Source organism: Myotis lucifugus, unplaced genomic scaffold (assembly GCF_000147115.1).
Source record: "Myotis lucifugus unplaced genomic scaffold, Myoluc2.0 scaffold_25, whole genome shotgun sequence".
Taxonomy (NCBI): Eukaryota; Metazoa; Chordata; class Mammalia; order Chiroptera; family Vespertilionidae; genus Myotis; species Myotis lucifugus.
In genome coordinates, this window is record NW_005871073.1 from 4,405,842 (window position 1) to 4,424,867 (window position 19,026).

The 19,026-nt window shown below is 42.0% G+C and overlaps 1 protein-coding gene across 1 annotated transcript in view; it reads left to right on the forward strand.

Moving 5' to 3' along the window:
* The window catches only part of GIPC2 (GIPC PDZ domain containing family member 2), a 71,443-nt gene that overhangs the window by 34,567 nt on the left and 17,850 nt on the right, over positions 1-19,026 (forward strand). The window contains exon 3 of the mRNA XM_014453556.2: positions 1,494-1,674. Within this exon, the coding sequence (XP_014309042.2) occupies positions 1,494-1,674 (181 nt within the window). The remainder of the gene's footprint in view (positions 1-1,493; positions 1,675-19,026) is intronic.

Here is a 19,026-nt window from a genome sequence, read left to right on the forward strand (position 1 = left end):
TTGCAGGGTTGTCACTTGTACAGTTTTCTGACGTTCCTAAAATTCCTTCAGAAATTCTTAGTGCTCTCTTAGGGAGTCTTAGCCCTCATTTTGAGGCTGTAGTATTGTATCCGGGTAAGATAGATTTAAGAATAATCAATTGAAATTTCTCTTTGATTCCTAAGTTCTCACCTAAAATATATGTGGAAAATCCTATCTAATAAAGAGGGATTATGCAAATTGAACGTCACACTGTCACAAAGATGGTGGCGCTCATAGCCATAATATGGTGGTGCCCAATCCCCTCAGCCCTGTCGGAGTCCCCAAGTCCTTTCAGCCATGCCGGGGCGGGGGAGGGTGGCAGGCGCCTGGTGTGGCCAGACCCGCCCTCAGCCCCCCAGCCACCTAGGGCCGGCCCGAGGTACAGGCAAGCCTCGGATGTCAGCTGCCCAGCCACCTAGGGTCGGCCCAAGGCGCAGGCAAGCCTTGGATGTCGGCTGCCCAGCTGATGCCTGAGGCACAGGAAAGCCTCCGATGTTGGCTGCCCAGCCACCCAGGGCCGCCCTAGGCTCAGGTCACCAGGGCCTGCTGAGACTTGCGCTGCCAGCAGTGGCAGCAGCAGAGGTGTGATGGGGGTGTCGCCTTCCCCTGATCGCCGGGTTGCCTCCCACCCTGAGGGCTCACGGACTGTGAGAGGGGGCAGGCCGGGCTGAGGGGCCCCTCCCCCTCCAGTGCATGAATTTTCATGCACCGGGCCTCTAGTGATGCTATAAAAATCATTTTTATTGGCTCCCCAAATGGTAAACACACCTGTCTTTTATTAAGTGTCAATTTTCTTAGCTAAGGTTGTATGAAGTCTTGAGTCATGGCATTTGTAGCGAAGGGTTAAAAAATATAGCCAGTAGAAAAAGCTCAAGTTCTGTTCTTATGTAATGGGCTTCATGTTGAAATGATTTAATAATCATTTATGGAGGGACTCTTCTCTGCAGGCATTGTGCTAGCTACAGGGCATACAATGGTGAATACGACCATCTCCATCCCCAAGGTAAATAAACAATTGCATGGTGGTTATGTTGAACTTGGCAAATTACTTGATCTCCCTAAGTCTCAATTTTCCTGAGACATGAGACTCTCATTAAGGTTGTTAAAATTAAATGAGATAGTAAATGTAAAGTGCTTAGCTTAGAGCTCAGCATATATAGCAAAAAGTACTGCAGAAGCATGATGAGAGTGATACCTTACCTAATCTCGGGGGAGTGGGCTGGAGAAGATGTCAGGAGGAGCTTCTCAGAGGAGGTGGTGGCTGGGATGGAGCTGAATTCTAAATGATAAGGAAGAAGAAGAATGGATGGAGGTAAGATGGTTGTCTTTTGTTGCTTGGTCTTCCATCTTTAACTGAGCATTAAATTGCATTGTTAATATGTTAATATATTGTATGTTATGTCTCAAGAACATGAAAAGTAATGTTACAAAGTTCTATTTTACATTAAGCAATATCCTTAATTTTTTTCCAGAGAATTAAAGAGGGCAGCATAATTGACTCAGTTAAAACAATCTGTGTGGGAGATCATATTGAATCCATAAATGGAGAAAATATTGTTGGGTGGCGTCATTTTGATGTTGCTAAGAAGTTAAAGGAATTAAAAAAAGAGGAACTTTTTACCATGAAGTTAATAGAACCTAAGAAGGCATTTGGTAAGTTGGTTTCATGTGTGTGTGTGTGTGTATATTCCTTACCCTGGACATCTTTCTTTTTTAAAATCACTTTATTACCACTATTTATATACTTTTCATACTTATACTTTTCTCTTTGTGCTGAATTGTTTTTTCTTTTACATTTTTATCTATAAGTGTTTTCAATTACCGTTTATATTTAATATTATTTTATATTAGTTTCAGATGTACAGTAGAGTGGTTAGATACTTGTCCCCCTGAAATTTCCAGTTTCCCTGACGTAACTCTCTAAGGGAAATGAGTACTGTGGTGTGGTGCCACGTGCTTCTGGTGTATCATTTAAGAACATAGGAAATAATAGATAGTACTACTTATAAGGAAAACAAACATTGAAGGACAAAAAAATGGCCTAGAAGGACATTCTCTAAAAAAGGCATTTGGAGTTACAGAGTCTTTGAGTTTGATGTGGTCGTTCCAAGCCAAGAACTGCACATTGTGTTGTGTTCATCTTCCTAAGCAGTTCGATTTTTATTAAGTTCTCTAAACTATATTAGCTGTCATTCCTGGACCACAATAGCAAAAACTTTAGTTACACACAGAAGTGGTATTTAAAATAGTTGTCTAGTCTATTTTAAAGACTTTTCCTCCTTTGGCATTCTGAATTGGCAGGGTGGGATGGTATGAAATTACTTTGGTGTGACATCTGTACTTGCTTGGTTTTAGCCATGGCAGCTGTGTTCCAGCTCTTGTTCAAACCCCCAGGGCCATCTCATCTCCAGGAAAAGATGCCAGCTTCTCTCAGTACCCAGCACTATTTTAATAAGCCGAGTGACGGCCTAGTGTTCATCAGTGTGAAAATATCTTCAGAATTATTCTGGGCCTGCCCTTACTCATCCATGACCCCACCCACTTGGTGTTCTTTCCTTTGCTCAGGGAACAGAAATATTCCTTGTGGCTTCTCTAATGGCTCTTTTCTCAGGGTAGTTAATGACCATGATGGGAGGATGCAGTGGGTCTGGGGAATTACGCTTCTTCCTTGAGCAAGGAAGTGGCAGATCCTAGCCATATGGAATTGGAAAATGTTTTCTGCTTCCATGTGATTCTGTGTCTTTTAATAGAAACACAGTATAGGTTATATTACTTGTGGGAGACAGAGTTCCAAGAAGATGTAAGGAAAGAATGCTTTATTCGGTGCTGCTCTGGGGGGACCACTATAGAAACCCGGCTATGGATAAGGTGATGCTGCGTGGTGCATTGCAGCATCTGAGCTCGCTTCTCACAGAGGAAGGTGGGACAGCACTTGTTCCTTTTGAAGTGGCTTTGCTTGGTAACCAACTTCCCAGGTTTCACAGTACATAAATTGATAGCACGTAGACCAGGGGTCCTCAAACTACGGCCTGCGGGCCACATGCAAATACAAATATTGTATTTGTTCCCATTTTGTTTTTTTACTTCAAAATAAGATACGTGCAGTGTGCATAGGAATTTGTTCATAGTTTTTTTTTAAAACTATAGTCCAGCCCTCCAACTGTCTGAGGGACAGTGAACTGGCCCCCTGTTTAAAAAGTTTGAGGACCCCTGACGTAGACAGTTTGAGAGAAATAGTATTTGATTGATTGATTTATTATTTAAAAATATTTTTATTGATTTCAGAGAGGAAGGGAGAGGGAGAGATAGAAACATCAATGATGAGAGAGAATTATTGATCAACTGCCTCCTGCATGCCCCACACTGGGGATTGAGTACACAACCCAGGCATATGCCATGACCAGGAATCGAACCGTGACCTCCTGGTTCATAGGTCGATGCTCAACCACTGAGCCATGCTGGCTGGGCAGAAATAGTATTTGATTTAGACTCTGTAAATCAAAGTCATTCTCATAGTACAGCCCAAGGAAGATAATTTTCTTTCCACATTTATCTCTGCCTCATATTATTCTTGTTTTCCAGAGTTAACCTTTTCCTATGTTTTCTTTGTTGCCTCCTAAGAATCCCATGAATAGACTTGAGAAGAACATTGGGTACGATTTTCCTAAAGAAGGTATATTATTTCAGCATCCTAAATTCTGCCGGTGCTGTGGGTTAGGATACCTGGAGGTTGATATTGGAGCAGTGACAGATTTTCATTTTCCAAGGCTTCTATGGCAGTTTATCTTAACACAACATAAGCCTGCTGGCTTACATGCATTTTCCAGTCTGTGGGTTGGTCCTTGCCTCTGGGCCCCAGCCTGGGGACTTTTCTCTTAGATGTAGGCCTTACTGCACTGCCCATTCTTCAGCCCTTAATTTTGCAGTTTATCTTTTTGCCTCTGAGATAAAGGCAACACTAGTTTGTTCCACATCCTCTGGCTTCATCTCAGCACATTGCTCTTTGCCAGGGAGAGAGCATATACACATCTGGAGGTACTTGGTGACTAGGCTTCCCTTAATTCTCTTGGTCCTAATCTTACTTTTTGCTATGTTTTCTTCCTTCCTTTGTTTTTCTAGCATTATCCTTGATGCATTGACTCAAATTTCATATTTTGTTTTTATTTTAAATAATTATTTGACTCTCTGCCATCTTGGATTTCTACCAGGAGAAAGGGCCAGTCTAGGTGAGGTAGAATTTTCTTTTTTCTGATTCAAATAGGCCATATTAGCTGAAGCTAAGTCATTTCTGGGATTTTACCAAAAGCTGAGAGAAATGGCCATACACTCCAGTATTTTACTACCAATTTCCCTAAAGATTTAGCCTCAGAAGCATGTGAACTGTGTGTCCCAAAATACAGGAGGGAGTAGTGTAGTTAACTGCCTTGTAATGGAGTAACATGGATGATGAACACAACTTAGCTATGAAGAGGGGCACCCTTCCTACCTGCTCCTGTTTCCATAATTAGGTCTACCACTAGTCATATCCCACTTCTAGGGGCCATTATATGTGTCAAGATTTAAAAAATATATGTATTTTATTGATTTTTTACAGAGACGAAGGGAGAGGGATAGAGAGTTAGAAACATCGATGAGAGAGAAACATCAATCAGCTGCCTCCTGCACACTCCCTACTGGGGATATGCCCGCAACCAAGGTACATGCCCTTGACTGGAATCGAACCTGGGAACCTTCAGTCTGCAGGTCGACACTCTATCCACTGAGCCAAACTGGTTAGGGCTGAGCTGAATCTTAAAAGAGGCTTGCTCAATGAACAAATTAGGGAAGGTTGTCCTAGGGAGTAGGAACAGAATAAGCAAATATGCAAAGGTCTGGAGCAGTATTATATATCTGGGAATATGATGATGCATGTCAATGTGATTGGAATACAGGTTATAGGTGGTGGTGTGGCAAGAAATGAAGCTCAAGAGTCAGTGGGCCCCTAATTATCAAGGGTCTTATTATGAAGACTAGAGGCCCCATGCACAAAATTTGTGCATGAGTAGGCCTTTGCAGCCCCAGCTTCGTCCAGAAGGTTGTCTGGAAGGTCATCCGGAAGGTCATCGGAGGGTCATTAAGCTGTTTGGCTGTTAGGTTGATTTGCATATTATGCTTTTATTATTATAGATAAAGAGTAGGCAATGGAAAACTAGTGAAGGATTTTAGGTAGGGGAGTAACATGATGAGACTTGGATTTTAGAAAGATTTTTTGAAGACTATGTCAGACTGTGGGATGGGCTATGAGTTAGAGGTTAGGAAATCCATAAAGATTCAATTGTGTTACTTGAGGAGAAGAAAATGAAATTATGAACTTAGACATGGAAATAAGAAAGGGTTCGGAGGAATAGACAATGGTTTGCTGGAGCCATTTGCGCATACCTCTTTTCAGCTTCATGTTCAATGACATCAAGTTGGTTGTTTGAAATTGGCTATGGTGGGGTGTTTACATCACAGAAATGAGCAAGTGCTGTAAGTTGGAGCTTGGTAGCCTGGAGAGGTGATTGTTAAATATTTACCTGCATACCACTCGATGTTAAGAAGGTAGAATTAGTTACCCATTGGAAGTAGAGGTAAAGGAAAAGAAATTGCAAATGATGACTCACAGATTTTTTGCTTGTGTGAGGGACTGAGTGTGGTGCTATTCTTTGAAATGAGGAATTCTTTAAAAAAAGATTTGAGTGAGGAGATAGAGAAGAGGTTAAACTTATAGTACAATTTTGGACCCTTAAAGAATTTGAAATCTGTGGGGCAAATTCAGTCGGAAAATGTGCAGAGGTAGAGGGATGTTGAGAACAGGGGTCTAGGGAATGGGATTTATGAGTACAGTTGTATGCTGTTTAACAGCAGGGATACATTTTGAGAAGTGTTATTAGGCGACTTTGTGGTTGTGCTAACATCGGAGTGCACTTGCACAAACGTAGATGGTATAGCCTACTACACACCTAAGCTACCTGTTTATGGCCTATTTCTCTATAGGCGAGGAAAAATAAATTCTCCTTTACTCTTTGAGTTGTTGGGTTTTAGGTAGGGGGCCTTGATTACCCCTCAGGAGCAGGGGGAGGTGGAGAAGCTCTGAGGGTCAATTGGGGCCAGCAGCCACCACTTGCTGGCACCAGCAGCAGGTGCGAGTGCTGGGCGGGACTGTGGTGTGCAGAAGCAAAGAATTTTCAGTAACCACCAGAGACTCGCCCTGATGACAGCGACTGGCACCCCACCTTTGTCTGGAGCCCCTGCTCACCTTCTCCACCATCCTGCTGTGGCCGCCACCCGCCCGCCATGTTCCACGCTCTGTTGCCTGCTGCCAACACCCACCATGTTCTGTGTGCGCCCCCTGGTGGTCAGCACACGTCATAGTGACCGGTTGTTCGGTTGTTCCGCCGTTTGGTCTATTGGCATATTAGGGTATTATACATATAAATGTGTGTGTATCTATAGCTATCTACCTAGATATAGATATTGTATACCTATGGGTCATGATATAATGCACATATTTCTCACTCTGTGTCATTGCAAAAAACATTTGAAAGCCACAGGTTTAAATGACTCCCTTATTGAAAGTCTGTAGTTTAATGGGAACTCTCCCATATCCAGCATGGTTTCTCTTGGTCAGCTGCTTTCTGATCCAAATTTTCCTTCTTCTAGCCATGAGTTGATGGCAACCATCCCAGTCCTTATCAAGTAGCGGCTGGAATGTCTCTGGTGCTATTTTCTTTCTTTCCTTTTTTTTCAAGGGCATGGCTCACTTCCTTCCCTCTTTTGCCAATGAAAAGGAACATGTCTCCACAATGAGCTCAACGCTGCAGAGTTTGCCCTGTAAACCCAGATTTTCCCAAGGCTATGAAAATTCACTCTTCCATTTTACTGGCTTTAGGACCAGACTAGCTCAACTGGTTTGTTTTCCTATGAGGCCTTTTAATGGCAGAAAAATAATTATTAAATGTATGAGGCTTTGATTCCATTTTACTTAGAGGAGTCTCCGTTTGGTTTATCCTGGAGACTTTTGAAAGTTTGCAGTTGTTGCTCTTCATGGAAAGAGGTTTGTGGAAAGAGGCCTGAAAGTGAGAAAGGGAATTGAAAGAAAGTTTACTTCCTAAAGCACAGATAGTCTTTATTTTGGGGTTAAATTTTGTAACAGCCCTCTGGCCTCTGTCTTCTTTTAGAGGCTTCATTTCTGTGCTATGTGTCCATCGGAATAGGATGTTCAGTATGTGAATTATGTTTGAGTCATTCACAGCTGGAAAACTCGGACCTCAGCTTCGTGATTCAGCTTAATTGATGCACTCGTTTTTAAAGATTAAATACATATGATTTTAAAGAGAAACTCTGGCTTTTAAGTTTTGTATGGCTTTTTAGATATCTCAAACATTAGATATTTCAAACTTTCTATTATTCATGCTATTTCAAACGACAAATGTTTGTGGTGCTTCTTCATATGTATTGAACTCTACCAGATATCCTGGGGAATATGGACAAAGTTACAAAAGGACAACAAAAGTGCAAGTCATTAAGTGCATACCCTCCGCCACATACGGCTGTGTGATAATGTGACATCAGGTGAATGAAATTAACCTTTCTTTGCTTTGGTTTCCGCACACATAAAACTGAAGATGATGACAGTATCTACCACACTGGGCTGCTGTGAGTTTTAAAATGATAAACATCTGTAAACAGTCACAGAATAGTCCTTAATGCAGAGTAAGTCCAATAAGAGTGAGCTGATATTACTACTGTTATTATGAAGGTGTAACCTTTTCTTTAAGTAGTAAATTTAGAAACAAGATGAACCTACATGAAACAGGAAAAACAATGTGGGTGAGTTGCTGATTAGCAAGTGTTTGTTGAGAATTCTGGTATGCTTCCAGATCCTGGAAAGACAGATGGTAATATCACATCTCATATCAAAGAGTGAAATATATCAGTCTATCATTGTCATAGCTTCGATTACTTTTCTAAGTACTTGCTAAGTAGGAAATCATTTAATCCTTACAACCATTCTAGAAGAGTAAGCAATTTGTTCCAGGTTTTGGAGCTAGCTGGCAAGTGAAGGAGGCAGGCTTCTAACCTAGGCAGCGAGTCTCTGGAGCCAGCTCTCTCAGAACTATTATGTTGTCAGCACATTCGTTGTCCTCCAGGAGCTTACAATTTACATAAAGGAGCGGGTGCGTTAAGAATCAAGTAATCAAAAGAGGGGATATCTGGAATACCTTCAACAGTAAACATAGATTAAAAAGAAAAATAATCAAGTAATTGCCCTGGCTCAGGTAGCTCAGTTGATTAAAAATGTTGTCCCCATACATCAAGGCTGCGGGTTCGATCCCCGGTGAGGGGACATACAAAAATCAACCTGTAAGTACATAAATAAGTGGAACAAAAATTGCTGTCTCTCTCTCTCTCTCTCTCTCTCTCTCTCTCTCTCTCTCTCTCTACCTTCCTCTCCAATAAAAAAAAAGAATCAAATAATTCTATTAATAGCAGTGATAGCTACCATTTATTGGATGCTTATTAGAAGCAATATGGTCTTGTGGTCTAGAACATAGACTCTGGGTTTAATTTCTCCCTCTGCTGCTGATTACCTGTGTGATCTTGGACTAGTTACTTACTCCCTCTATGCCTGTTTACTAATCCATAAAGTGTTGTGAGGATTAAATGAGTTAATGTATGGAAAGTACTCAGGATAGTGCTTGGCACATAGTGCTACACGAATGTTAGTCATTGCTACGAGGACTACTACTCTTAGGGCCTGATTTAATCCTCATGCCATTCCTATGAAGTTTTCCAGATAAGTGACTGAGGCTTGGGCAATTAAATACCTCACCGAGGTCACGCAGTGGTGGGCGGGAAGTGCAAGGATAACACTCCAGTCCTCTTTGCTCCCCAGGCTGGTGCTCGTAACGTTATGTGTTACTGCCTTTTTAGAACTGTGCTATGTGCTGTAATGCAGATTTAAGCAAAGTGGAATTCCGCTGACCTGTCCATGACTGGGAGGGGTTCTAAGGCTTAGAGTGTGGGGGTGGCTGGGAGAAGTGGTACTATTGGGAAGGACTTCCCCAAAGAGAAAGCCATGGGACAGATGATGTTTGGCAGGTCCCACTATTATCAGGGACCTGTGTCCCGTTCCCATGTAACTTCCCTTGCGAGGTGACAGGACATCCAACAGAGTTGCATAGGGATGTTAGAGCTGTAAGAGCCGTGGCCTTGCAACGGCTCCCTGTGCCCTGGGCTTGGCACACTGACTTCGACAGAGAGCTTCAGAGTAGAATCCGTGTACACTGAGCCTAAAATCAACCCTCCAGATCCTGAGAAGGGGAGAGACTTCTCAAGCATAACAAGACTCAGTTTCTTACCAAACCTGTGGTGCAGGGAGCTTCAAGTCAGGTTCAGTCTGACATTTCTTTTTTTCCAGAATTGTGGAGTAAAATTTAAATCCACTACAGAAATTTCAATGGGTGTTCAGAAAAGGGAAAGATACCAGCAGGCTGGACTAGGTGAGAAAGATTCCTAGAGAAGATTGCACTTGAACTTGGCTGTGGGGCCTGGGAAAAGTATAGACAAGGAAGGATGGTTTCCTATGGGAAGTGTCCAGGACAGTAATGAGTCTAGCCTTGGAGGGACTACAGCAAATCAGGCTGCACAAGTAGCTCCAATGGCCCCTGTGAGACTGAGACGGCCCCTGGGAAGCTGAGAAAAATACCACATGAACTCACTCATTTATGGATAATAAGGACCATTATAGACTGAGGAACAAAAATGGATACAGAGGCAGAGCAGCATTGAGCAGACTGTCAAACTACAGTGGGAAACCTGGGGAGGGTTGAGCGGGGTAGGAGATCACCCGAAGGACTTATATGCATGCATATGAGAATAACTAATGGACACAAGACACTGGGGGGTGGGGGAAGCCGGGGGAATGTCAAGGGGGGGGGCGGGGAGACATGTGTAATACTCTTTGTAATACTTTAAGAAATAATAAAAAAAAAAGACAGGAAAAAGACAGGAAAAAAAAAAGTAGCTCCAGGCCCTAGTAAGAGGAGCTCGGAAAACTAGGAGGGGGACTTGAGCTTGTCTTAGGGGATAATAGGGAGTCATTTTGATATGAGAGCTGAAGAATGACATGATAAAATAGATTTTAAGGAAGTAAGCCCAGAGGGACAATGAAGCCATATTTGGTTAGAGGAGAAGCCATGTAAGAGGCCGCTGCAACAGTCCAGGGGTAAATGATAAGGGCTGGGATTAGGGGCAGCAGTGGGAATTCAAAGAAAAGAAAAAATCCTGGGTAATAATGTAAAGGCAGAAATGGGGTTGAGGTACATTGATGATCCTTAGCTAAAGCAGACAGGAAAGTTGAGAAGAAGCAAATGTGACTCCCCGGATTTCTACCTTGAGAGCCTGTGATGAAAGTGATCATTGGAAATGAGGCAATTGGGGTGTAGAGATGGTGTGGGGAATGTCAGGGAGAAAAGTTCAGTTTGAGATGTTTTGCATTTTATCTGACAGTGGCACTTTTTCTTTTTCTTTTTTTTTTTTTGGCAAAGGTTTAAAGTGCTCACAATGACAAATTTTGCAACTTAATCTTTTTATGTTAGAGCTTGTTCTGATATCTAGTTAGACATGTGTTTGGCATCTACCACAAAGACAGTACGGAAAAAGATAAATGAAGAGCAAGTTCTTTTGTGGGGTGTGGCAGATGTGTTAGAGGAATTCTGAGTGTAACTGATACATGTGTGTCCAATGTAAAGACCCAGCTGGACAAATACCCTGGCTAAATATGCACTCTTTTCTGCTCTAATTGTTGTTGACCTAAGAATATCCAAACTTGCAGAGAATTTTTATAAAAATTTACTTGAGCCAAGCAGAGGGTACAACATGCCTAGAAGCAAGATCTCAACAGACTGAGGAAAATGCTTCTCAGGAAGACCATTGCACCTTCTTTTCTGCATTTGGAATTAAGGAGGGAACGAAGGGAAGGTTACTGAAGACGAGAGAAAGCAAGGTGTGGACTGGATTACAGGATAGTTAACAGGGGTATGTGCACTTTTGAGGGTGGCTTCTCTTTTGAGGGGTCTGATGAGAGGTGTTTTAAAGGTGTGTTAACCTAGATGCATGGAAACAATGGACTTGTTTAAAGCAAAGATAAACCTTTTACTAAAGAAGTTATAGGTCCAGGGCATGACCTGCCCATTTAGGAATTTATGATCACATTACTCTGTGAGGTTACTTTCCACACAACCTCTTTGCATCCACATTGTAAACTCTCATTAATAGAAAATGTAGTAAATGCTCACGTTTTTAATCCGAGAAAAATGCAATTATCATAATGTATAATACTAAAATCGTTGTAATCTGTATTTCCCAAGACACCCTAAACAGTGACTGATTTATTAGAACAGTGTTTCTCAACCTGGGCTGCACATTAGAATCACCTGGGAATCTTTTTAAAATCCTGATTTCTGGGCCCCATCCTCTGGAAATCTGTTTCTTGTTACTAAATGTTGTGCCCCCACCCCATAACAAAGAAACAGAATTTCCAGAGGATGAGGCCCAGAAATCAGGATTTTAAAAAGATTCCGGTGATTCTAATGTGCAGCCAAGGTTGAGAACCACTGATTTAGGACGAATATCAACTACTAGTATAGAGTAGAAGGTAGATAACAGCATTCAGCTGTTTTTAAACTTAGCAATTAAAATAGGAATGTAGGCTGAAGGGATCAAAAATGATGCTAAAATGTAAGTGGCTTCCTTAATTTGTTGAATAGTATGAGCATAATATAACTTATTAGAAAAAACAGCAATGATACCAATAATACATATTTTACCAGAAAGTATTTGTAAAATGGTAGTTATATAATTATAGGAAAATGGATTTAAGAAATTATGCTCAAGGCCTGGCTGGGTGCTCAGTTGGTTTGAGTGCCGTCCTGATATGCCCAGGTTTTGGGTTTAATCCCTGGTCAGGGCACATATAAGAATCAACCAATGAACATTGGCTGGGTAGCTCAGTTGATTAGAGCACCCCCCTCCTCCACCCCCATGACTGATATACCAAGGTTGTGGGTTGATTCCAGGTCGGTCAGGGCACATACTGGTATAAGAATCAAGCAATGAATGCATAAATAAGTGGAACAACAAATCTCTCTCTCTCCCCTCCTCCTCTCTAAAATTTTTTTTTTAAAAAAAGAATCAACCAATGAATGCTTAAAATAAGTGGAACAACAAATTTATCTTTCTCCCCCCGCCCCTCTCTCTTTCTCTCTAAAGTCAATAAATTAAAAAGAGGAGAAATTATGCTCAAAATTGTGGTTGGAGTATGTTTTCAGAAAATGTTAAGTGGATAAACAATTCTCATTATGTATGAAAAAATGTTTGATATATTAAGTGAAAAGGCAGATTATAAAACAATGTACAGTACTATCCCATTTATAAAAGCAATCTTTAAATGTAGAAGAAAAAGGACTTATAGTGTATGCATGTTGAAATGTTAGCAGTTATCTTTAGGTGTTGAGTTTATTAATAATTTCTTTCTTTCTTTAGGCTTCTTGTGTTTGTTTTTTTTTACATTTTAAATATAAAGTGAACAGACTAATTTTCATAACCAGAAAACAATTATTTTAAAAATGGAGGCTAGCATTCCTAGGCTAAGAAGTAGAGAAACTGAATCATTCCACTTTTAGTGGCTTTATAATTTCTAACTATATGATTATTCTCATTTTAAACAGTTTTCTTTAATATTATTATAAATGGGTCCATGTTAGAAATGTGGTAGAATATTACATTGTATTGTCTCTTTAAATTGCCAGGATCGTTTTTGTAATACTTTTAACTTTTTAAAGGCCAGGGGGAAATATGTGTAATAAATTATAATAAAAGTTAAATTCAATTTTTTAGTTTTGCATTCCCATGATAAAATCATACTGTGGAATAAAAGAAGTATAAAAGGGTAAAAAGAAAATATTTTAGATATCACTCTTTTAAAAAATCTTTCTATATTAGAATTTAGAGGTCTGGAATCTGTTTTTTAACATAGTTCCCTCTGGGTTAAAGATATGCACCTTCTTCCTAGACATAACATTAACTGTTGCCTGTAATTTCAGGGTTATAAAAACACAGTTAAGTGTTTCTCAAATGACACATTAACCAAAGAACAAAGAGATTTTGGGTACAGTTTTTCCACTTCTGACACTTGTCCTTCACTGCTGAGTCCCATCAAAGGAACAGTTAAGAGCCACTCTGCGTGTTTTTTGTGGGGTTGGTTCATGTGTTGCCAGACCATCTGATCCAACAGACAACTGATGCCTTGTGCACGTGGCTTCCTCTTGCTTCCTTTTTCTTGCTTTTTATCTGTCCCAGTACTGCTTTAAAACCTGACATAACAGAAACCCATAGCTATTCTAAAGAAGTCTGAGAAATTTTGGAGAGAGGAAGGACACATGGACAAAAGGAATGTACAGTCAAAATGTTGAATTCTGGGATGTAAGCTGGGTTTTGTCAAACTATTCTGAGAAAAGTGTGTGTGTGTGTGTGTGTGTGTGTGTGTGTGTATGTATTGTATGTACGTTGGTGGTGAAAGTAGGGTAGGGAACACATGAGCTGTCTGTGGACAGTGCCATTTGTGTATGTCCAAGCTCATAGGAATGTGTCAGTCTCCAAGAGAAACTTAGAATGTGAGTTTTTATGAGAAATCTTTTAAATTAGATATGTAGTAAGGCTAAGATTATATAAGGAAGATAATAGAACTCTGATTTGTGTCCAACTTTTAAATGTTGGCAACTAATGAAAAAATCAGAGAACATTGCATACGTCACAAGCATGTCTGTGGACCACATGTAACTATGGACTCCCTGTTTGCAACCTTGGCCTAAGAGAATTGTCTTTCATGCCTGAGTCCTTTGCTCCGGTGGCATCTGTGCACACTGAGCTCCTCAGGTACCCAGAGTGAAGAACGTTTCAAGTGAATCATTCCCAGGAGGGGCAGAGGCCTGGTGAGCAGAGAGTCACCCCGTTGGGAGGGACTCTAAACCATAAGCTCTCCATTCCTTGCCTTTGGAGTCTTTGCGCCCATGGCCTGGAACCCTTTTCCTTCCCCTTCCTTTTCCCACTTAGCTTTGCTGTCTTAATCCTGGATGGTTGGGTCTCTGCTTGGACATCACTTCCTCCAAGACGTTTCAGGCTCATGAGAATGAAGCATGAAAGGCCACTTGGACCTTTGATAGCATCCCTCCTATGGATTACTAAATTGAGGTGATGACATCTGTTCCTTGTGAATTTCATGAGTGTGAATCAACCTCTGAGACTCAGTCTGCTCTGAGAACACTGGAAAAAAAGGAAAAGACAAGAAAAGAAAAGTAAAGCATTTCTGAGCCTGCAATGCTGAGGAACGTTGGTGGCCACCTCCCACAAAATCCACCCTGAGTTGCCATTTGGCTACTCTTTTAAAAAATTCTTTTTATTACTATTTTAATTGTTTTCGGAGAGGAAGGAAGAGGGAGAGAGAGATAGAAACATCAATGATGAAAATCATTGATCGGCTGCCTCCTGCACGCCTCCCACTGGGGATTGAGCCTGCAACCTGGGTATGTGCTCTTGACCGGAATCGAACCCAGGACCCTTCAGTTTGCAGCCCGGCACTCTATCCACTGAATCAAACCAGCTAGGGTTTGGCCACTCTTTTGATGTTTCTCTTGATGTGTAACTCCAGAGATGGAAATTACAGACGTGGATTGGTGAATTGGGTGAGGTAGCTTACATGGGTGGCTGGAGGAGGGGGCTGCATGTTTCATTTCTATGATGGAGTGGTGATATGTATGGGCACTTGCTCACGTGGTGTCATGTAACTCTAATAGGGGAATTTGGTGTGTGTGGGCTGTCGTCCAATAAGATGGACTCTGGAAGGCCTCCAGGGCTGTGGGCCCCCAGAATGAGCTGGGCTTAAACTCAGCCACTTTGTAGAGTCTGAGGAGAGCAAGGGGAGGGTCATCTGTTGTTTCCACCCTCCTGTAAATTGAAGGGGAAAGTCATAGTTTTATAGAAAAGATAACATAGAATAAAAAAGGGACCTTTGTATCTGAAGTGACAATTTTCTGAATAATAGAAGAGAGACCTTTGCATGTTTCTCATTCTAAGAGAGAAAACCAGCGCATATGGTGCCGATGGGGAGGGAGTGGGAAGAGCAGATCACTCTCTCCAGCAGCACTAACGCCAGCCAGGCTACTGGGCTGAGCACCGTTCAAGCATTAGCCCTTTGAACGCTTAAAACAACACTGTACCTAAGAGTTTTTCTCATTTTACTGAAAAGGACTGGTTCCTCGAGTTCACACAATTTGTAAATGGAGGAGCTGGGGTTTTAAGCTCAGGTTCTCTGATTCTCAAGACCAGCTCTTGTTCCTTGAGCAACCGTTGGTATAGCCGTATCCGCCAGTGTCCACCTCCCCTTGAAATCGTGGCTCTGCCCCTGCTATGAAAGCTGTGCTCTGTCCTCCAGGCCAACATGGGCCCTCTTGGGACCAGAGCAAGACCTTGTGCAGAAGCAGGAGAATTCCGGGCTTCCCCCCGTGTCATCCCGTGTCAGCCGGGGATCTAAGTCACGTTACATGTGCTCCTCCTGAAAATAGGGCTTTGGCTTCTGTCAGTTCTTCTTCTTTCCCTGGGGTTCAGGGTAGGACTAGAGACAGATACCTTTTTGCCTCCTCCATTTTCCCGTCTCTCTGATATAGCAGAGACTGGGGTTGGTCTGTTTACTGAAAATGCTAGTTGAGATGGGGTGTTATAAACAATGAAACAAGTGTTTCTAAGCATTTTAAGACCTATAACTACACATTCTTTTACCACTCTTATGATATAAAAGGCCCTTTCTTTGAGTAGAAGACACAAATCGGAGCTCTGTTATCCTCCTTATGTAATCACAACCTTCATGCATATCTACGGGTTCTGTTTTATTTTTTTAAAAACCAGATATGTGAAATGAATGTTGAAAGATATTTTTTTTTCTAATCTCCTAGCGTCATCGTGCCCACACCTAATTTTTTTTTTTTTTTTGCAAAGCACTCTTATGGAGTTTTTCCAAAGCAGTTAACCTAGTTTTCCTAGCAATAATAACTTGCTGTTCCACACCTACCAGCTCATGTACTTTTAAATTAAATTACATAACTAGAGTAGCAGATATAATTGTCACAAAGGGGCTTGGGAGCACACAGGATTGCTTCTTGGTGCCCGGGAGCAGCTGTGAGTGTCCTGTGCCCCAAGTGACCTGCTGCAGGCACTCAGCATGCTTCCAGGGGTGGGAAGCTCCGGGGGAATCTAGTGGGTCCTGCTGCTGCAGGCCCCTTCCTAGTGTCTACTGCACCCCTCTGATTGTCCAGCCCCTAGAGAGGCCCCATGCGGACGCATTAATGAGAAGTGAAGTGACTGATTTAGGGCTTGGCCTGGTTGGGTAGACATGCTTAGGCAGGCTAGCATCCCCAAAGTAGGCCAACTGAGAATCTTAAAAATTAAAAAAACTACAGAACTTATTTCCCCCCCATCCCCACCCCCTGTGGGCAAATAGAAGTATCTTGCCTTCTTTCATGTATAAACTGGTTGATATATATTCCTGTATCATAGGATCATAAAGATGGCTTCTATTTCCTCAGCGGTGAAAACTGCCTTTTTAGAGGCCTCCAAGCCAGAACTTAAAATTTAACTTCGGCTTTGGTGCCACCAAGTGGTTGGTTGTGAGATACCACTCTCGAAGAGAAAGCCGAATAAACACCGTGATAACAAGAAATCTGAGCTGAATAGGCAGAACCCAGAGGATTTTTAGGGCAGTGAAACTATTTTGGATGAGATTACAATAGTGGATTCATGTCATTATTTATTTGTTCAAACCTACAGAATGTACACCATCAAGAGTGAACCCTAACCTAAACTGTGACTCTAGGTGATAACGTATCAGTGTAGATTTATTGATTGTAACAGTGTGCCACTATGCTGGGGGATGTTGACAATGGGGGGGGGGGGCGGGGATGATGCATATATGGGGGTAGGGGGAGTATGGAAACATCTGTACTTTATGCTCACTTCTGCTGTGAACCTAAAACTGCTTAAAAAAGAAATAAAGCTTATTGCTCCAGCTGGATGGCTCATTTTATTGGAGTGTCGCCCTGTACAACCAATTGTTCTCTCTCTCTCTCTCTCTCTCTCTCTCTCTCTCTCTCTCTCTCTCTTTCTCTCTCTCCCTTCCATTCTTTCTAAAATCAACAAACATATCCTCAGGCAAGGATTTAAAAAAAGCTTATTAATTAAAAAATCTTTTATTCTACATATTTTCTCCCTTGAGCAACTGGTGTTGCAGGTAAGAGCAAGGTAAATAGAGACACCCTCCGAGAGGCTGGCTGGCTTCTTGGGAATGAATGAAAACCCCCTCATGAACCTCCCATATTCCAGAGCAGGGGTCCTCAAACTACGGCCCGCAGGCCACATGCAAATACAAATATTGTATTTGTTCCTGTTTTGTTTTTTTACTTCAAAATAAGATATGTGCAGTGTGCATAGGAATTTGTTCATAGTTTTTTTTAAACTATAGTCCGGCCCTCCAACGGTCTGAGGGACAGTGAAATGGCCCCCTGTTTAAAAAGTTTGAGGACCCCTTTTCCAGAGTCTGGGTCCTTCACTCTGTAAATCCCAGAAACCTTCTATTTTTTCAGTGTATCCAGAGTTGTTCAGTTTTCCAGGGTTATATCATGCTCACCAAATGTCAGAATGCCAGGGTATCACTATACAATTGGAAATGTAGCTGTAGCGGTGGACCAGAGCACGTTAGCTGAGCAGTTCATTTCCCGCCCAGCAGCACATTTATATGGGAAGACAAAGTATACTGAGTGGGTCATTTGGTGAAGTCTCAGTGGCATGATGAATGTGTGGTCAGGGGAGTGGGGAGCATAAGGTTGTTTTTTAAGTTGACTCTGACTTGACCACCGTAGGCCTGTATATAATTCAGATGATAACACTCACATGGCCGGGTGTACAGATCCTGGACAGTGCCGAGGACAGATTGACCTTATCTGCTTCTTTGGGCCCCTTTTTGGAAAGTCTATGCAGGACATCTTGCTTCTATTAATCCACTCTCCTCAAACGGGACACAGTGTAACTGGCAATATTAATAATGTAGACTCGCTGATGTAGCTCCGGTCTCCTGAGAATCTGGTCACCATAGCACCATCAGTATAGGTTTTTGCTTAGGGGATCTGCTCTACTTTACCTCATGATAATTTTTAGTTCTTTCATTCTCAGATAAAAACTTATGTATTTGGTGATTCTGCCCCTGAATGCAGATTAAAATTAATATGTAAGATCCTTAATCACTTTGGAGTAGATTCTCAACAGCAAAACAGTACTTGCTGACGATGGACATTATTCTAGGTTCTGAGTCAGTAAGAAGGCGTTTGTGCAGCGGACCTCACTGCCTGCTTGCATTTACCAGCCTTGTCCTGTGATTCCTCATTGGAGCTCAAGGTATCTCTGGTTCTTGGTGCAGCACCTCCCACCCCTTCCTCTGTCCTTGCCCCAAACTGCTGCCATGTAGGGTCCTCAGTCAAGGCGACTTGGAGAGTATTTGCAGAATTGATAAATTGGTGGCTCGTGGTTGGAATCTGATCCACAGATCTTATTTATTTATTTATAATTCTCACCTGAGCAGTGAGGATATTTTTTCCATTGATTTTTGGAGAGAGTGGAAGGGAGATGGGAGGGATATATGATATATATATACACACATATATATACATACATACACAAATACACACACACACACACACACACACACACACACACGGCCCAGTGCACAAAAATTTGTGCACTGGGGGGGTCCCACAGCCCGGCCTGTGCCCTCTTGCAGTCTGGACCCCTCGGAGGATGCCCACCTGCTGCTTAGCCCCCTCCCTGGGGAATTGGCCCAAGCTGCAGTCAGACATCCCTTCTGGCAGCCCAGCAGCCCTC